Source organism: Tachyglossus aculeatus, chromosome 3 (assembly GCF_015852505.1).
Source record: "Tachyglossus aculeatus isolate mTacAcu1 chromosome 3, mTacAcu1.pri, whole genome shotgun sequence".
Lineage (NCBI taxonomy): Eukaryota > Metazoa > Chordata > Mammalia > Monotremata > Tachyglossidae > Tachyglossus > Tachyglossus aculeatus.
Window position 1 is genome coordinate 64,037,645 of NC_052068.1, and position 20,985 is coordinate 64,058,629.

General features: G+C 45.8%; 1 protein-coding gene across 1 annotated transcript; it reads right to left on the minus strand.

The window, feature by feature from the left end:
* Positions 1–3,780: 3,780 nt before the first annotated feature.
* Positions 3,781–11,836, minus strand: LOC119925413 (perforin-1-like). Its single transcript, XM_038743492.1, has 2 exons — positions 11,304–11,836; positions 3,781–4,915 (listed from the first exon to the last, which is right to left on the minus strand). The coding sequence occupies exons 1-2, from the start codon at positions 11,834–11,836 to the stop codon at positions 3,781–3,783; spliced, it is 1,668 nt and encodes a 555-aa protein (XP_038599420.1).
* Positions 11,837–20,985: the final 9,149 nt, after the last annotated feature.

Below are 20,985 nucleotides of genomic sequence, written 5' to 3' on the forward strand. Positions count from 1 at the left end.
GAGATGCGTGTGAGGCATAGCTTTTATCCAACCTGATTACCTTGTATCTACCCCAGTGCTTAGAACAGTGTCTGACACATAGTATGCACTTAGTGAATACCTTGAAAAGTTTAATTCCCCTTAAAATCCCTGCCTCCCACCTTATGCCCCCATTGTAAAATGAAAAGTTGATATCTCTGAGGAATGGGGATAATTAGCCCCATTAGTATAACGATGATATTTATTAAGTGCTTACTAAATGCCATGCACTGTTCTAAGTGCTGGGATAGATACAAGGTAATCAGGTTGTCCCACGTGGGGCTCACAGTCTAATCCCCATTTTACAGAGGAGGGAGCTGAGGCACAGATAAATTAAATGACTTTCCCAAAGTCACACAGCTGACAAGTGGCGGAGCCAGGATTAGAACCCACGACCTCTGACTCCCAAGCCTGGGCTTTTTCCACTAAGCCATGCTGCTCCTCAAATTAAGCTACCAGGAATGGGGTTTGAACTCATGTGGACACACATCCATTGGATCTTAAGTCCAACGCCTTAACCATTCAGCCATTATTCTGGTGGGGAAACTGAGGCCCAGAGATTTTAAGAGACTTGCCCAGGGGCACCTCCCAAAACAAATAATTGGAGGAAGACGGATGAGAACCTGGGTAACCTAATTCTGGGTTGTGCCCTCTGTCCCCAAAGCCATGGTGCTTTTCTTTGCCCAAGGCAGGGTTTCTGTTTAGTTCGTTGAATAATCCATTTGAAATTTAAGACTTCCAGGCTGAATAGAGAACCAGCCAAATTCAACTAGTTCTTTTTTACAGATTCATCAGCCCGCCTCTCCTCCCTCGTGTATTAGATTCACCCTAGTATCTTCACGTTTTTCTTTCCCCGAAGGCCGTGGATTCAGCAAAACGTCTTCTGGCCTTGAAGACGCGGTTCCCTTGGTTGGAAATCCCTGTGAATGGAAACCAGCTGCATTGGATTGGCTGGATTTAAACTCCCAAGAAACTTGGAACAGAGCAAGGATCCTCAGCCACTATCTGCTCCTCTTCCTTCAGGCAGCCTGCTGGAAAGAGAGTTGCTGAGCTCTGCTGAAAGGCTGTGGGACAGTTTCTCCTCCCCTAAACCATCCCCCGGCTTATCCTCCCTCCAGGGTACATCCTGCCACAGAAGACCCAGGATGCTGGGCCAGTCAGGACAAACCTCAGCGCTCTGAGCTAGAGGAAAGAGGCCAGGCTTGGGCATCAGAGGACCTGGGTTCTAATCACAGCGCTACCACTTCCCTGCTGGGTGACCTTGAGCAAGCCACTTAACTTCTCTGAACCTCAGTGGCCTTACAGGAGAACACTACGGAGCCATGCTTACAAAGGGGCACTCTATCTTTTAGGAACTCACCACCATGAACCTCTGGTTGCAGGATCCCAGGAGGTTGGCATTCCAGCCCTCATCCTCATCCCAATCCCATACCTGTTTCCTCATCTGTATAATGGGGGTTCAGTACCTGTTCTCTCTCCACTTAAGATTGCGAGCCCCTTGGGTGACAGACACTGCATCTCAACTGATTATCTGGCATCTAAGTGCATTACCCTGCACTTAGTACAGAGCTTGATGTAAAATGAGCTCTTAACAGATGCCACAGTTATTAGTATTGTGAGAATCAGCCTGGCCTAGTGGAAAGAGCACGGGCCCATCCCAACTCTGCCACTTGTCTGCTGTGTGACCTTGTATAGAGCACTTAGCCTCTCTGTATCTCATTTTCCTCATCTGTAAAATGGAGTTAAATCCTACTCCTTCCTACATAAACTGTGAACCATATGTGGAAAGGGACTATGTCCAAACTGATTATCTTGTATCGACTCCAGTGCTTAGTAAAGTGCTCAGCACACAGCAAGCGCTTCACAAATGCTATTATTATTATCATTATTATTATTGTTATTATTAGTAAAACTGGGTCACCGATAGTTGGCCCTGCTTCATTTTGAAACGGGCTGGTTTATTGGATTTAGAGGCCTCTGTAACTGAAAGCTACTGGTGTCCATTGAGCCATCTCAGTCTATAGGTTTCACAGCTATTTTCCAAATCACATCCAGTTCAGAGTCACATCATCATCATCATCATCAAGAAAAGCATTTATTCTGTGCTCACTTCCATGTAATGCTACAAGTGCTGTGCAAAGCAGTCATTTAAGCGGTCAGTTCGGAACAATTGAAGAGAGACACGGAGAAAGTGGAGTGTGTTCAGAGTTGGTTACATGGATCAGTCAGTCAATCATATTTATTGAGTGCTTACTGTGTGCAAAGCACTGTACTAAACTCTTTGGAAAGTGTAATATAACAGACACATTCCCTGCACACAATGTTTACATTCTAGAGAGGAGATGAGGAGGATGACTAAAGGTTGCAAAATTAAGCCACTAGGAAATTTATTTTTGCTTTGCACATAGTAAGCGCTTAATAAATGCCATAATTATTATTATTATTATTATTATCCATTCATTCAATGACCCTCACTGTGAGAAGAACTCTGGAGAAGAGACAGTAAGGAGGGGGAAGAGAGGTTACATAAGCACATCGAGAATAATGAGGTTTAAAAGGAAATATAGTGAAGGGATAACACTGGAGATTTTGTTGGGGAAAGATTGGGGTATTATTTTTTCAATAAAAAAGTTAATTTTAGATTATCTTTCTGCGATTCACAGGCAACATCTGTCTGGCAAATGTTTCTTCAGGAATAATACTACTTTTGGACTTTAGCAAATGATGAAATGATGGTCAAATGCTAGACATCATAGCAACACGCTGGGGAAAATATATCTATTATTTATGGTTCACTTAAAATGCCTAGACCTCCAAATAGCTCCTTCCAAATACAAGACCAAGCCTACTGATGATATTGGAGGCATCAGCAATTCATCGCATCAGTACGGTAAATCAGTAAAATCTAAACCTGGATTAGGATAGACTCGTAAACCAATAAATTCATTTTGGCAGCAGGACTGCCAAGGAAAACATAACAAAAGTTCCAAAAAACTACATTTTGGATATATATGATCTGGGTAAATCCCAATGTAAAAAATGATTTGGGAGTGGAAGTTGGTTTTAAATGAGATAAAAGACCCCTCATCCGTATTCTAAGACTCCCATATCATAAGATCACTCCCACTGAAGTGATTAAGAGGAGAAGAGAGATTACTGAAGAGAGATTAAGAGGAAAACTGACATAACTTCAGCATGCCAGATTTGGGTTAGATTCTCAGCAATCAATCAATCAATCGTATTTATTGAGCACTTACTGTGTGCAGAGCACTGTACTAAGCGCTTGGGAAGTACAAGTTGGCAACATATAGAGACAGTCCCTACCCAACAGTGGGCTCACAGTCTAAAAGCAGGGAAGATTGCTAATCATAAACCAGGGCAACTGTGAGAAACTGAGATTCTCCTTCCCTGGAAAAAATGAGAGACTTGGTTGGTTTAGGTGTGTCCTGCCTGGAGGCAGACATGGGCCTGGATGACCTTCCCCAGGGGGTCATCGAGTCCATGATTCAACGTTCCTCTTCTAGACTGTCAGCCCATGTGGGCAGGGAATGTGACTACAAACCCTGTTATAATGTAATCTCCCAAGTGCCGAGTGCAGTGTTCTGTACACAGTACGTACACGACAAATATCACTGACTGAATGTTTGATTGACTGGTTCATACTAATGCCCTGAGTTGCTCCACTTAGAAGAGAAAGTAGCGAGGTGAAAGGCATGGGCTTTCCACAGCGCTAGCCCCCGGAAACTCCAGCATCCCCATCACTCAATGGGCCACTTGACTAGGCAGACCCAGATGGTCCTTCGCAGCTTGGTCCCACTGAGGGGCATACTCTAGGCACTTTCGTCCCTTCAGGTGGGCCGCACAGGTGGCCTTATACGAGAACTCCACGGAGCCGTGCTTACAGAGGCAAGATATCTTCTGGGAATTCCCCGCCACAGGCTGCTGGTCGCAGGAGCCCAGGAGGTCATCATTCCAGCCCTCGTCCTCATCCCACACCTGCACCCGGAGGGGGCCCGCCCTGGACAGCTCCACCATACCAAAATCTATCCACTGCCCCCACACCGGATTGTTGTTGTTCCACACCGTGGTAGTCTTCCACTCCTGCCCCCCAAGGTACACCTTGACATAGGCGTCTGTGGCCGTGGTTTTGTCTCCCCACAGATTTTTGGCTCTGTGGATGGTCACCTCCATCCTGGCCAGGCCCCTTTCCTGAGGGCAGCAGTTCTCGTCCATACCTCCTATTTTCAGGCACACACAGCGGCAGGGGTCACGGGAACTTTTCACTTTCCCGGGAGGGCACGGCTCGGTGCAGTTTTGCCACCGGGCCCTCTTGTTGATGTACTCACTCACGGCCTGCCTCAATTCTTCTCTGCGGGGGTTCTGAGGCTTCAACAGCAAGTGGAGAGGGGACAGGGAGTAGCTCACCAGCCCGGGAGATGCTGGGAGTGTGGCCATCCAGGCGGTGAACTGCTCCGGCCCCTGGGGGACCCCAAAAATCAGGTCAGCAGTGTTCTCGTGCTGCCCTCCCACCACCTCCACGTGTCGCTCATTGTACGTGTCGTGGAAGGACCCTTGGATCCCATGCTCTTTCCTCTGCTCCTCACACTTCTTATTCGCTGTGGTGGGCCCGTGGCTGAGTACATTCACATTCGCTTCCACCTCCAGACACTTGGCCACCTCGTCGGCCGTGATCCTGTCCAGAGCGAGCTTGCAGGTGCGCAGGGCAGTTATGTCGGTGGCCCGACCCCCCAGGTTCAGAGATGTGATGAAGTGAGTGCCGTATTCGGAGACCAGACGGAAGTAGTTGGATTGAGTGGAGGAGTTGAACTTGAGGGGGAGGGCCTGGATAGCTTGGCTGAAATGGGTTTTCAAAGGGGGTTTCCGAACAAGGTGGAACCTGGGAGGGGAGAGAGGAGTCAGTCCAGATCCAATTGAACTCAATAAATAATGTCTATTGAGTACCTGTTGTGCACAAAACACTGTGCTAAGCATGTGGGAGAGTCAGTAGAATTGGTAGACATGGTCCCTGCCCTCAAGAAGCGTGCAATATAGTGGGAGAGGCAGGGACTAAAATAAATTTCAGGTAGGGGGAAGCAAGAGAGTTTAAAGATATAGAGCTTAAGTTCAGTGGAGTGGGGGATAGATACTGTCCTCTCCTGGTTCTCCTCCTATCTCTCTGGCCACTCATTCTCAGTCTCTTTCATGGGCTCCTCCTCTGCCTCCCAACCCCTCACTGTGGGGGTCCCTCAAGGTTCAGTTCTGGGTCTCCTTCTTTTCTGCATCTACACCCACTCCCTCATTCGCTCACAAGGCTTCAACTATCACGTCTATGCTGAAGACACCCAAATCTACATCTCCAGCCCTGATCCCTCTCCCTCTCTGCCATCTCACATTTCCTCCTGCCTTCAAGACATCTCTACTTGGATGTCCTCCCGTCACCTCAAATTTCATATGGCTACAACTGAACTTCTTATATTCCCATCCAAACCCTGTCCTCCCATTCACTTTCCCATCACTGTTGATGGCACTACCATCCTTCTCATCTCACAAGCCTGTAACCTTGGCATTATCCTTGACTCCTCTCTCTCATTTAACCCACATATAATAATAATAATAATGATGGAATTTGTTAAGCGCTTACTATGTGCGAAGCACTGTTCTAAGCCCTGGACTAAATCCTGTCAATACTACCTTCACAGCATTGCCAAAATTCACCCCTTCCTCTCTGTCCAAACTGCTACCACATTAATGCGAGCACTTATTCTATCCTGACTTGATTATTGTATCAAATTCCTTGCTGACCTTCCTGCCTCCTGTCTCTCCCCACTCCAGTCCATACTCTATTCTGCTGCCTGAATCATTTTCCTTCAGAAGCATTCAGACCATGTTTCCCCACTCTTCAGGAAATGTTTCCCCACTCTTCAAGAAACTCCAGTGATGGCCCATCCACCTCTGCATCAACCAAAAACTCCTCACCATTGGCTTTAAAGCACTCAGTCACCTTGCCCCGCTCCTACCTCACCTTCCTATTCTCTTTCTACAACCCAGCCCATACACTTTGTTCCTCTAATGTTAAACTTCTCACTTCTCGATCTCATCTATCTCACCGCTAATCTCTCATCCACATCCTATCTTAAACCTAGAACACCCTCCCTCCTCCTATCAGACAGATAATTGCTCTCCTCCACTTCAAAACCTTATTGAAGGCACATCTCCTCCAAGGAGCCTTCTCTGACTAAGCCCTCCTCTTCTCCCACTCCCTTCTGTGCCACCCTTACTTGCTCCTTCACTTATCCTCTCTCCCATCCCACAGCACATATGTATATATTTGTATATAGCAGTCATTTATTCATTCATCAATCTATTTATTTATATTATTGTCTGTCTCTCCCTCTAGACTGTGAGTTCACTGTGGGCAGGAATCTGTCTGTTTGTTGTTATATTGTACTCTCCCAAGTGCTTAGTACAGTACTTTGCAAAGGGTAAGTGCTCAATAAATACAACTGATTGAATGAATGAATATTCTACTGTTTAGGTTGGTGTCAAAGAACTGAAAAAGCAGTTTATGGGGATATGGGTGGGGTGGTGAGGGTGATGAAGGCCTCCTGGAAGAGATGTGATTTCTTATCTTTGCTTCAGTTTCCTCATCTGATAAAGGGGGATTCAGTACTTGTTCTCTTTCCTACTTAGACCTTGAGCCCTATGCGGGACAGGGGACAGGGACTGTGTCCAACCAGATTATCCTGTATCTACTCCAGTGTTTAGCACAGTGCTGGGCACGTAGTAAATGCTTAACAAACACTACTATTGGTATTCTGAAGGGCTTTGTGTTTCCCTGTGAAAAGTGATCGGGTCTTACTTCCACTCCTAATTCAGCTCGTTGTGGGCAGGGAATGTGCCTGCCAACTCTGTCATATTGTACTCTCCCAAGCACTTAGTATAGTGTTCTGCACACAGTAAATACTCAATAAATACCACTGATGATGATGATGATGCTCATGCTCATGCTCTCCTTGTCAACTCTGAGCCACTGCCTCACTGGGGCGGGTCTTCTGAATGCTGTGTTGGAAATTACATCTGACGGGTTGCTTCCCTTCCCCAAATGTTGAAAATGAAGGTGCTTAAGGAGCCTATCATGCTGTGTGCCATCTCATGGTATAAGGGGACCCTGCCCTATGACAGGGTTGACTCTCCAAGGGTGGCTCTGTGCTGGCCCGGGTAGGGGGAGGCTGAGGATAGTGCTAGGAGGAGGCTGAGCATGGAGCCAGGACTCCCTGGCACGAAGGGAGTGAATCTCGAGTCCCAGAGGGCCTCCTGAAATTCATGGTGAAAGAAAAAAACTTAGAAGGAAAATTTGGATCCATAAAAAGGTGAAGCTCTTCATTTATTCAATCACATTTATTGAATTCTTACTGTGTACAGAACGTTATACTAAGCGATTGGGGGAATATGGTGTAACAATAGATAGACACGTTCCCTGCCCATAGTGCAGGATGGAAAGGAAAGGGCAGATTTTAGTGGTGCTGTGAAGGTTGAACTGACAAAATTTAGTGATAGATTGAATGTGTGGGTTGAATGATAGAAAGGAGTCAAGGATAATGCCATTGTTATGGGCTTGTGAGACAGGAAGGATGGTGATGGGAAAGTCAGGGGGAAAACAGGGTTTGGGTGGCAAGATAAGGAGTTTGTTCTGGACATGTTATGTTTGAGGTGACAGCAGTGAACAGTGTTGTAATATAGGTAAACTTCCTTCAGTAAAGTAGTAATAGTATCACCATTTACTGAGGACCCACTTGGTGTACTAATCTCTTTGGAAGTCCGGAATAATGAAGTAATACAGTCTGCCTGCAATCAATCTATTGTATTTATTTAGAGAAGCAGCATGCCTAATGGATAATGCACAAGTCTGGGAGTCAGGAAAACTTGGGTTCTAATCCCCATTTTGCCACTTGTCTGCTTTGTGACTTTGGGCAAGTCCCTTAACTTCTCTGTGCCTCAGTTACCTCTTCAATCACTCAATGGCATTGATAGATTGCTTGCTATGTGCAGAACATGACATTAAGTGCTTGGGACAGCATAATACAAAGGAATTAATAAATTCCTTAATAAATGCTATCATTATTATTATAATTAGCAGGCCCGTTTCCCTCCCCCCCCCCCCCCGATAATAAGCATACAGTCCTCATCTGTAAAATGAGGCTTAAGACTGTGAGCCCCAAGTGGGACGTGGACTAAGTCCAACACAATTAGCTTGTACCAACCCCAGTGTTTAGTACATATAGCAAGCACTGAACAAATACCAGTTTTAAAAAAATATTGAATGTTTACCTTGTTCAGAACACAGTACTATGTGCTCAGGAGCATACAAAATAACAGAGTTGGTAGACACATTTCCTGCCCACAGCAAGCAACTTGATTAGCTTGTATCTACCCCAGTTTTTAGAGCAGTGCCTGGCACATAATAAATGCTTAACAAATACCTTTATTTAAAAAACAGAGCTTACAGTTAGAGAGAGTAAGGAGTGCTTACTCTAACAGGGGAGACCAACATAGAAATATTTACAAGTAGAGGGTTCAAAATATGAAAATTGAGATGCATCCATAAATACTAAGGAGGATGTAAATAAGCAAAGACAGAAGAGACATTGTAAAGACACACTGAAGCAAAGCCATTGACAATGTGGCCTAGCCATAGACACTGAGGAGATAGGGGGAAAAGGCAATCCTGCCACTGAACTGCAATTAGAAATGGATTAACCCTTTTTAAAGCAAAGGTTTCAAGAAGGAGCAGGAACAAAATAGAGAAGCGGTCTAATGGACAGAGCATGGGCCTGGGAGTGAGAAGGATCTGGGTTCTATCCCCGACTCTTCCACTTGTCTGCTGTGTGACCTTGGGCAAGTCACTTAACTGCTCTGGGCTTCAGTTACCTCACCTGTAAAATGGGGATTGATTGTAAGCCCCAGGTGGGACATGGAATGTATCCAACCTAATAAGCTTGTATCTACCCTAGTGCTTAGTGCAGTGCCTGGCACAGAATAAGCACTTAACAAATACTATGACAAAAAATAAGGTCAGACACTAAGCGTAGCAAGTGCAGATAATCAATCAACGGTATTTATTGAGCACTTACTGCATGCAGAGCAAAGGCCCATCTGAAGATGCATACGGTAAAGTATTGACCGTTGCACGTAATCTGGTCTCTAGGTTGGATGATGTCACTATTCTTGGTGAGATTTTTATTCAGGTCAGCGGAAATGGGTGAGAAGACGGATGTCCAACTGACCGTCTCTTTAAAGGTCCTCTGCCAAAACCCATCTGGACTTCCCCATCTGGACTTCCTTGTTATGAAGTGGCATAGAGGAGCAATGTGGTGTAGTGGATAGAGTGCAGGCCTGGGAATCAGAAGGTTATGGGTTCTATCCCTGGCTCTGCCACTTATCTGCTGTGTGACCTTGGGTAAGTCTCTTCATTTTGTAAAATGGGGTTTGAAATAGTGAGCCTCACATGGGACAGGGACTTTGTACAACCCAATTTGCTTCTATACCCCCCAGAGCTGAGTATAGTGCCTGGCACAAAGTAAGCGTTTAACAAATGCCACAGTTATTATTATTATTACTACTCTGGGAATCAGGATGGCTGCATTCTGGTCTCAGCTCCATCAGTCAATCAATCAATCAATTGGTCTATCGTATTTATGGAGTGCTTACTGTGTCAGGGCACTGTACTAAGTGCTTGGGAAAGTTCAATACAATGATTAGCGGACACATTCCCTGACCACAGTGAGCTTATGGTCTAGAGGGGAAGATAGACATTAATAGAAATAAATTATGGATATTTGCATAAGTGTTGTGGGTCTGGGTGGTGGTGGTGGATTAAAGGATCAAGTTAGGGCTGCACAGATGGGAGTGGGAGAAGAGAAAATGAGGGCTTAGTCAGGGCAAGTCTCTTGTAAGAGATGTGCCTTCAATAACGCTTTGAAGATGAGTAGAGTGATTGTTGGATATGAAGAGGGAGGGCATTCCAGGCCAGCGGCAGGACATGGCGAGAGGTCAGCAGTGAGGTAGATGATGTCGAGGGACAGTGAGAAGGTTGACATGAAAGGAGCGAAGTGTACGGGCTGGCTTATAGTAGGAGAGTAGCGAAGGGAGGTAGGAGAAGGCAAGGTGATTGAGTGCTTTAAAGCTGATGGTGAGAGTTTCTTTGTGATGCGGAGATGGATGGGCAACCACTGAGGGTCTTGAGGAGTGGGGAAACATGGCCTGAATGTCTTTAGAAAAATGATTCAGACAGCGGAGTGAAGTATGGACTGGAGTGGGGAAAGGAAAGAGGCAGGGAGGTCAGCAAGGAGGCTGCTACAGTAATGAAGATGGTATAGAATAAGTGATTGGATGAATGTGGTACCAGTTTGGATGGAGAGGAAAGGGCAGATTTTTGTGATGTTGTGAAGGTTAAACAGCAGGATTTAGTGATGGATTGAATATGTGGGATGAATGAGAGAGAGGAGTCAAGGATAATGCCAAGGTTTCAGACTTGTGAGACACGAAGGGCTGGTGGTGCCATCTGCAGTTATGGGAAAGGTAGAAGAGAGCAAAGTGACTGAGTGTTTTAAAGTCTGTGGTAAGGAGTTTCACGCGTGATGCAGAGATGGATGGGAAACCACTAGAGATTGTTGAGGAGTATGGAAACATGCCCTGAATGTTTTTGTAGAAAAATGACCCGAGCAGCAGAATGAAGTATGGACTGGAGTTGTGAGAGACAGGATGCTGGGAGGTCAGCAATGAAGCTGATATGGTAATCAAGGTGGGATAGGATAAATGCTTGGATTAATGAAGTAGCAGTTTGGATGGTATCTGTCACTGGCTTGTTGTAGGACACTGGGCTAGTCATCATCATTGTCATCATCATTGGTATTTATTGAGAGCCCACTAGTACAGTGCTAAGCACTTAGTACAGTGCTCTGCACACAGTTGAAGTGCTCAGTAAATACGATTGAATGAATGAATGAATGCAGAGTGTTCTACTAGGAACAGAGTTGTTCCCTGTCCTTAACTTCTCTAATTCCTCAGTTTCCTTATCTGTTAAATGGGGATAATAAACTCTACCTCACAGGGATGCTGGAGAGTAGCATGAGATCCTTATAATGAAAGCACTTGGGAAAAATGGCAATGCAATATCAATTCAAGACATTATTATTATTGCTATTATTGATAATATTCATTATTGTTGTTACTATTGTTATAATACTGGCTGCTCCCCACCCCAGAGCCAGTGGCAGACCCCTCACCTGTAGTAGCGACACTCCACCTCGTCGCTGGTGAAGATATACTCATCCTCCTGCAATTTTCCTGAAGCAAAATCGGCTGCTTGGGAGTGGGATCCAGCTATCGACACCTGGAAGTTGACTCCTGGTTTGGGGGCCACGTCCAGCCCCGCCTTCCAATCATTTCTGATGCTCTTGGCTACTGAGTTGGCCACATCTATGGTCGAATGAGACATTGTCTTGACCACTGCCCTATGGCACTTGGCCGTTTCAGCGTGCCAGTCTGTGATGGCCAAAGGGAGGCGTTGGCGTTCCCCACCCTGATGGTCATTGTGGCAGAGCATGCAGGTTCCGTTCTTCTGGAGGTATTTAGTTAGATCCACAGAGAAGAAGCCAGTGCGCTGCAGGGTGGTGACATCCACGCCTTCTCCTGCCAGCTGGTACCCCGGGATGAACTTTTGGTTCTCCTTACACTCCTCCGGGGTGGCAGGGCGGCAGGAGGCAGGGACGGGTGAGGGCAGGAGGAGAAGGAGAAAGAGAAATAGGCCAGAAACCATGGCTATGGGAGAAAAAGAAGGTTTAGGACAGCTCATTCCTCCACCAACAGCCCCACCATCAAGTAGCATTAATTGAATCCTGGCCAACTGCTCAGTGGGCTAAGACTTGACACGGCCCCTGGGTTCTTGGAGGTTACAATCCATGGGGTTCTGGGAAATACGTGGAGAAATACATGGAGTGCTGGAGAAGCTACAGGGAGTTAGAACTAGCATGTTAATAGCCAATTTAGCTTGATCCCTCCAGGAGTTGCCAGGGAGGATTGTGGGCACCGGCTGCCAGGGCTGGGCATGATGGTTGGGTGGCAATGCAGGGTGGGGAGGGGAATCTACCCTGGTACAGAGAAAATCCAGAGTTGGGGGGCTGGAAGATGGGTTTGCAGGCTCAATGGAAAGATTTGGGGCTCAGGACTCAGTTCTTTCAAACCCCATTTTATCACTCTGACTCAGAATGTCTCACCCTAACTGTGCTGATTCAAATGTGACTCCCTAAAAGGAAGCAACTTGTCTTCTTCACCCACAGCCTGAGGGTCCCTCCCCTCAAACTAGCCTCTCTAGACCCCAAGTTTCTCACCTCGAATTCTTACCTCAGCTCCTCGGGGGAAATGTGCTTGGGACAGACACCCTTCCTGAGTCTATGGCTCTCGCAAATGGGGTGCTGGAGCTCTGTCAGTGTGAGGATGTCTTTTACCACAGGGTCCTGTCACCTAGGCAACTGCCCGCATCATTTCTGGTTCCTCCACATAGTGCTGGGCTGTGGTCTCTCTCCCCACATAGCTCTTCTCCCCCTTCCCCAATCCCCCCTCCCACCCTTTACCCCCCAAAATTTGCCTGAACCCTAGCTGGAGGAAGTATCTGTATCTTGAATCACACCAAAAAAGCAAAAGATGCCATCCCTGCTCTCAAGGGGCTCACCCTTGACGAGAAGGACTGTAAACATACACTGGTACTTATTTCATAGCTAAGAGTGAAAGAATTTGTGTAAATAATAACCACAAATGAATAAATGGGTAACATAAATAGCATAAAAGGAAGTGAACGGCTGCTTCTGCTGAGGGGAGCACGGGTCACAAATTCTCACGGGGAAAACACAGTTAACTGTGGGATGAGGCAGTGCGCCCTTCTCCAGGGTGAGTTCTAGGGGTGATGAAGTGCACCCGAAGCTGCTGGTTTCAGGTCATGCTTGCTGACCTAGGAGCTCCCTCTTCATTCAGTTGGAGCCAGTTCTGACAGCGGATCATCGCAAAACTGGCTCAAAACTGAGGCAGAACCGGCACTGGAAAGATGAGGAGTAAATGGACTGCCTCCAGAAAATGAATGGTTTTTGACCCCCTCTATGGACTCTTCTGCTCAAGCCCCAAACAGAACCCCGACAGCCCTCAATCAACTAATCACTGGTACCGATCAAGTGCTTACTGTGTGCAGGACCCTGGACAAAGAGCTTGAAACAGTACAAGAGAATAAGTAGACATGACCCCTGTCCTCAGGGAGCTTACAGTCTAGCAGGAGACTTTTACACTTTCCCACCCACCCGCCGTACCCTCTAAAACAGCTGCTCCACCTGACTCTTAGCTTTCCTACCTAGCTGCACCTCCCAAAATGTTCTCAGATTGTTTAAGTGTTCTGTCACGGCCCTGGACGTCCACTTTTGGATCCCTCCTCATCCTAGCTGTTAAATCCAGGCTCCATGGATTTCCAGCTGCGGGAGCAGCTATTGATTCCTCAACATCTCCCCCAGATTATTGACAGGATTCACACTTTCACTCCCCCTAGTCATCCTGAGTTTCAAGCAGGGCAAAAATGAGCTAAGGATTCCTGAATATTTTTTAACAGTATCTGTTAAGCGTTTCCTATGTGCCAGGCATTGTACTAAGCACTGGGGTAGTAACATTGCCTAGTGGAAAGAACATGGTCCTGGGAGTCAGAAGGACATGGGTTCTGATCCTGACAATGCCACTTGTCTGCTGTGTGATCCTGGGCAAGATACCTCACTTCCTCTGTGTCTCAGTTACCTCATCTGTAAAGTGGGGATTAAAAGTGTGAGCCCCACATAGGACAGGGACTGTGCCAACCTAATTTGCTTGTAAACGTCTCAGTGCTTAGTATGGCGCCTGGCACATAGTAAGTGCTTAACAAATACCACAATGGATAAAGCAGGTTGAGCCCAGTCCATGTGTCACATGGGTCTCACAATCTTAATCCCCATTTTACAGATGAGGTAACTGAGGCACAGAGAAGTGAACTGGCTTGCCCAAGGCCACACAGTGGACAAGCGGCAGAACTGGGATTAGAACCCAGATCTTCTGACTCCCAGCCCCATGCTTTTTCCACTAGGTCACACTGCTTCATGCCTGAAAAGACCCCAAATCGAGCCATTCTGAAATGCTACCCCCCTCCCATAAGCGCTGCTCCTTTTTTGCTCAGCCCTCACAATGATAAATTGGCACTTTTGCTCCTCATTGCCCAGGATTCTGTCCCTCTTACCCAGAATCCCAATTTTTTAATGGCATTTGTTAAGTGCTTATTATTTGCCAGGCACTGTTCTAAGCCCTGGAGTAGATACAAAGTAATCAGGCTGGACACGGTCCCTGTCCCCCATGAGGCTCAGAGTCTCAATCCCCATTTTACAGATGAGGTAACTGAGGCACAGAGAAGTAAAGTGATTTGTCCAAGGTTACACAGCAGACAAGTGGTGGAGCTGGGATTAGAACCCAGCTTCTGAATCCCAGGCCCATACTCTATCTACTTAGCAATGCTGCTTCCTATTCTCTTCTACCATGGACTCTGCCTCCAGCTTCTTTCACGTCTCCCGGCACTTCTCTTAATTAGTCCTGCCTTGTCCATCCCTGGGGGACATCAAAGGAGCTAAACTGTCACCTGAGAAATTGGATCATATCCAAAGGGTTCTGTGTGGGAAGGACCTTGGAGTCTTAGAGAGGTCCTGGGAGATCAGCATCTCCCTGAAGCAGTGTAGCTCAGTGGAAAGAGTCCAGGCTTTGGAGTCAGAGGTCATGGGTTCAAATCCCAGCTCGGCCAATTGTCAGCTGTGTGACTTTGGGCAAGTCACTTAACTTCTCTGTGCCTCAGTTACGTCATCTGTAAAATGGGGATTAAGACTGTGAGCCCCCCGTGGGACAACCTGATCACTTTGTAACCTCCCCAGTGCTTAGAACAGTGCTTTGCACATAGTAAGTGCTTAATAAATGCCATCATCATTATCGTTATTATTATCAGCATGGTGTAGTGGACAGAACACAGGCCTGGGAGTCGGAAAGTCCTGATACTTCTCTGAGCCTCAGTTACCTCATCTGTAGAATGGGGATTGGGACTGTGAGGCCCCCATGAGACTGGGACTACGTCCAACTTGATTTGCTTGCATCCACCCCAGCACTTAGAACAGTGCCTGGCACATAGTAAATCCTTAAAAAATACTGTTATTATTATTGTTGTTATCATTATAACCATATATATGTATATATGTTTGTATGTATTTATTACTCTATTTATTTGTACATATTTATTCCATTTATTTTATTTTGTTAATATGTTTTGTTTTGTTCTCTGTCTCCCCCTTGTAGACTGTGAGCCAACTGTTGGGTAGGGACCGTCTCTATATGTTGCCAACTTATACTTCCCAAGCGCTTAGTACAGTGCTCTGCACACAGTAAGTGCTCAGTAAATACGATTGAATGAATGAATGAATGAATGAACCAGGATTAGTTGGGCTGCATTTCTGTGGCCTGCCCCAGCCTAGCTTGAGTCCAACATAAATCCAACAGGTGCAGCAAATTTAGAAGGCGGTCTACCTTAAATCCAAACCTTAAAAGACTTGTCTGCATAGCAAAACCAACAACCTAAAGGGGTGATGTCTTCTTTAAATGACTGAACAGCTTTGGCTGGCAATACCATGCCCATCTTTTTCGCTCACATCCATTTGCAAGTAAGCTGGCAGTATGGCTTTATGGAAAGAGCCCAGGCCTAGGAATCAGAGAACCTTAATTCTAGCCCCCGACTCTGTCACTTATCTGCTGTGTGCTCTTGGGCAAGTCATTTAACTTTGCGGTGCCTTAGTTTCCTGCTCTGCAAAATGGAGATCAGATATCTGTTCTCCCTCCTCACTATTAAGTGACTCAAGTGACTTGGACAAGTCACTTCAATTCTCTGTGCCTCAGCAGCCTCATCCCTTTTAGACTGTGAGCCCCCTTTTAGACTGTGAGCCCACTGCTGGGTAGGGACTGTCTCTATATGTTGCCAATTTGTACTTCCCAAGCGCTTAGTACAGTGCTCTGCACATGGTAAGCGCTCAATAAATACGATTGATGATGATCTGTAAAATGGGGATTAAGACTGTGAGCCCCAAGTGGGACAAGGACTATACCTGACCTGATTAGCTTGCATCTACCCTAACATTTGGTACAGTGCCTGGAAAGGGCTTTCCAAAACAAAAAGATAAAAAACAAATAGTTCTCCCTCCTCACTATCAATAGTAATAAATAATCAATCAAGCAATGGTATTTACCTAGGGCTGACTATGTGCAGCGCACTGAACTAAGTGCCTGGGAGAGTACAATACAGCAGAATTAGCAGATACGTCCCCTGCCCATAACAAATGAATCCAATGAGGGACGGGGATTGGGTCCAACCTGGTTATCTTGTAACAATCCCAGTGCTTAGTAAGGTAAGGTAAGAATTTAATAAATGATAGAGTAATTTTCATTATGACTCCATTTAAATGTACATTTGGCCTCCTTTTGCTCCTTTCTCTTAACTTCCCCTGCCTCTCAGTCAGTTTGTAGGTTAGACCTGCCTGGGGACTGCCTGGGGTCTGCTTGCCACCAAGAAGTGAGTGGCTCTATTTGAACAAAAGCTTCTTGTGGAAGAAGAGACAAGGAGACAAAAAAAGTACAACAAAATAAGGACAACCTCCTCATGTGCTCAGTGAAGCTGGAACTGTGGATTCTCTATTGGTGTTTTCCACCAAACAGGTGCTAATAGGTGAACTTCACCCTCAGTGGTGTCTTATTTGAATATGCAGAACAGTCAATCAATCAATGGTATTTATTGAGTGCTTACTGTGCGTAGAACACTACAGTCAGCAGCACCCATGGGAGTACCATACAATAGAGTCGGTAGGTATGTTCCCTGCGCACAGGGGCTCAATTTATACTAAGAGGAGGCTGGGAAAACTCCAATTGGTTGGTGTCCCATTGAGCAGGCTCCAGGGTCACAGAACTCAGTTGAGAGGAAGGCTGGAGTGCTTAATACAGTGCTTTGCACACAGTAAGCACTCACTAAATATCACTGAATGATGGATGGGTGGGTGGGAAGAAAATAGTCACTGGGGCCTACCTGAGGTCCTCAGAAATTACAGCAAAGGCTCAGTTTGGGTGTTAGAAATAGGCAGGGAGTGGTGATAGGAGGGAGGAATGTCCACTACAGTCCATAGGGAAGCAGCATGCTGTAGTATGTAGAACACCCGGCCTGGGAGTCAGAAGGTCATGGGTTCTAATTCCGGCTCTGCCACTTGTCTGCTGTGTAACCTTGGGCAACTTCTCTGTGCCTCAGTTCCCTCATCTGTAAAATGGGGATTAAGATTGTGAGCCCCACCTGGGACAACCTGATTACCTTGTAGCTACCCCAGTGCTTAGAACAGTGCTTGGCACTTAGTAAGCGCTTAACAAATACTGTAATTATCATTATTATTATTATTGTTATTTTGCCCTTTTTGACCTGTTGGGGCTGACTGAGTTTGGCGCTTTTTTTTTATTCTCTTAAAATCTTCATCCTCTTGATATGAATGTATCTCTTTGTGCTCATCAGGATTGGCCACTGTGACTGTTATGTGCTGCTTTGAAAGAATGAAACAAGTTCCACCACTTTGGTTGTGGTGAGGAGAATCTGCTGATTTACAAACATTAAGGTCTGTCTTTTCGCCTTCCTCAGGGGAAACAGGGTCAGCCCACAGGGTGGGATGATCACAAAGGGGCTTTTCATTGAACCCCAGAAGGTGATTTCACATCTGCCCTCAACTAAGAAGTGACAGAAATAGCAGCTTCAAAGGATGGAACCAGGTGTCAGAGCGATAGTGTTTAGTCCTTCAAACCCCTACTCTCTCCTCAAATCATCCTGTGCTCTTCCGGGAACTCTGATAATGTCTCTCAGGTTCCCAGTCTTTTCTTGTCTATCTTACCCCTCTCCCTGTCAACTCTTGTTTCATTTCCCATTGCCCCTCTTGAACAACTGGCACTCCTAAATCCCACTGTCGGGCAATGAGGATTCTCCCCATTAGAGGAAGAAAACGGTAATGAATTATTATTGATAATTGATTATCTAACATGAGTTGGGGATGGACACATTGTTTAGGTATCACCAATGTGCTAATAGAGTGGATAGACAATTCAATTAGAAAGAAAATGTGTGTCCTTACGCTGTACAGGGCAGAGATCAGGTCTTTTATTTCCACTCAAATAATAATAATGATAATAATATTGGTATTTGTTAAGTGCTTACTGTGTGTCAAACACTGTTCTAAGCGCTGGGGTAGATACAAGGTAATCAGGTTGTCCCACTTGGGCCATAGTCTTCATCCCCATTTTACAGATGAGGGAACTGAGGCCCAGAGAAGTTAAGTGACTTGCCCAAAGTCACACAGCTGACAAGTGGCGGAGCTGGGATTAGAACTCATGACCTCTGGATCCCCAGCCCGCACTCTTTCCACTGAGTCACGCTGCTTCAGAAAACCATTACAATTTTCTGGACATAGTAGGTGATCAATGCATGCTATTGTGGTTGAGACCTTCTGTACCTACCGCAATGTAAACTAGAAAGCAAGCATGTCCTAGTGGAAAGTGCCAGGGCTTGGGAGTCAGAGGACCTGGGTTCTAATCCTGGATCAGCCACTTGCCTGCTGTGTGACCTTGGACAAGTCACTTTACTTCTCTGTGCCTCAATTACCTCTTCTATCAAATAGGGACTGAGAGCCCCATGTCCAACTTGATTAATTCGTATCTACCCTAGTTGCTTAGTATGGCGCCTGACACATAGTAAGCATGTAAGAAGTACCTCTGAAAAACAGAAAAGCAAGAAACAATATGCACTCATTCATTCAATCGTATTTATTGAGTGCTTACTGTGTGCAAAGCACTGTACTAAGCACTTGGGAAGTACAAGTTGGCAACATAACTATAATAATAATAATTATGGCATTTATTAAGCGCTTACTATGTGCAAAGCACTGTTCTAAGCGCTGGGAAGGTTACAAGGTGATCAGGTTGTCCCTCGGGGGGCTCACAGTCTTAATCCCCATTTTACAGATGAGGTAACTGAGGCACAGAGAAGTTAAATGACTTGCCCAAAGTCACACAGCTGCCAAGTGGTGGAGCGGGATTTGAACCCATGACCTCTGACTCCAAAGCCCGTGCTCTTTCCACTGAGCCATGCTGTTTCTCCTGTATATACTATATACACAAAATATAGTGAAATTTTATGAGCTATGTAGTTCTCACATTTACTAGTTACACTAGTCTTCCTATGTCTACAGTGGGTTCATTTTAATCCATACACAGGCACAGGCCTGTGTGCATACATGAGTGCACAGGTACATACACACACACACATACGCATACACACACACACACACACACACACACACACATACACACGTATGTTCTATAAGGTTCATGTCCAGCTGATAGTAGGATAGCCCTCTTCTAGAACCCTAAACTAACAAACCAAGAGTCGCACAGAGGCTTCTGTGCGGGAAACATGATTTTTTGGCAACACTTTTGATATCTGATCAATCAATCCTATTTAGGAAGTTTCTGTGCATCTCCTTTGGGTAGGGAGTTAGAAAAGGTGCCCTACTACTTTGACTCATATACAGTGTTGAGGAGACTGCCTTTAAAGCACTCAATCACCTTGCCCCCACCTATCTCACCTCCCTACTCTCCTGTTACAACCCAGCACACACTCTTTGTTCCTGTAATGCTTATCATCTCACTGTACCTCCATCTCCCTTATCTCACCACTGACCTCTCACTCACATCCTGCCTCTGTCCCAGAACGCCCTCCCTCCTCATTTCTGACAGATATTGCTCCCCAGCCTCTTCAAAGCCTTACTGAAGGCACATCTCCTCCACGAGGCCTTCCCAGATTAAGCCCTCCTTTCCTCTTCTCCCACTCCCTTCTGTGTTCCCTTGACTTGTTCTCTTTATTCATCCCCCTCCCAGCCCCACAGCACTTATAGACACATCCATAATTTATTTTAATGTCTGTCTCCCCCTCTGGACTGTAAACTCCTTGTGGGCAGGGACCATGTCTACCAACTCCGTTATATTGTACTCTCTCGAGTGCTTGGTACACTGCTCTGCACACAGTAGTGGTCAATAAATACCACTGATTGACTGAAAATGCAATGTAGTAGAGCAGATAGACCCCACCCTCCAAATACCCTATGTCTCACTGTCTTTGCTGCACTTACTTATGGTGAGTTTCTAGCTACTTGCCCTGTTGTGGCTAAAAGTCTCATCTACCCTGTGCCCATGGGAAAAATGTCCTTTGCCCAACTGCTGCATTGGCAATGCGGCTTTGATGTGCCTCTTGGAATCAAACTAGCCTGGAGTTGCTGCTCTAAAATAGCCTCCTCATTTCTGATTGCTTTACAGGAAGCTCTTCTGCCCATTGTTGCTGCTGTCTTATTTTTCAAAAAGATTTCTTCTGCCCTCCTTGCTTCTTCCACTTCACAATGGAGAAACAGCATGGCCTAGAGTAAAGACCATGGGCCTTAGAGTCACAAGGACCTGGGTTCTAATCTCAGCTCTGCCACTTGTCTGCTGTGTGACCTTGGGTAAGCTCCTTAACTTTTCTGTGTCTCAGTTGCCTCAACTGTAAAATGGGTATTGACACTATGAGCCCCATGTGGAACATGAACTGTGTCCAACCTGATTAGGTTGTATCTACCCCAGTGCTAAATATAGCACTAACAAATACCATAAAAAATAAATGAACAAAAAAACTTCTCAGCCAAATATGCCTCACAGCCAGGACTCCCTGAAAGGATTTTCCCAGTGAGAAGATATGGTTTTGATTCACTAGAGTGCAAGTTCCTAGTGGGCAGGAATCCTGGCTATCAATTCTATTGCATACCACCCAAG

What these genes read in the sequence shown, in the direction of transcription:
- LOC119925413 (XM_038743492.1), bottom strand. Translation starts at nt 11,836, where the DNA reads ATGGTTTCTGGCCTATTTCTCTTTCTCCTTCTCCTCCTGCCCTCACCC. An exon ending in GTGGAGTGTCGCTACTACAG is followed by an intron (nt 4,916 to 11,303) that starts GTGAGGGGTCTG and finishes CTCCCCTCCCAG; the next exon opens with GTTCCACCTTGTTCGGAAAC.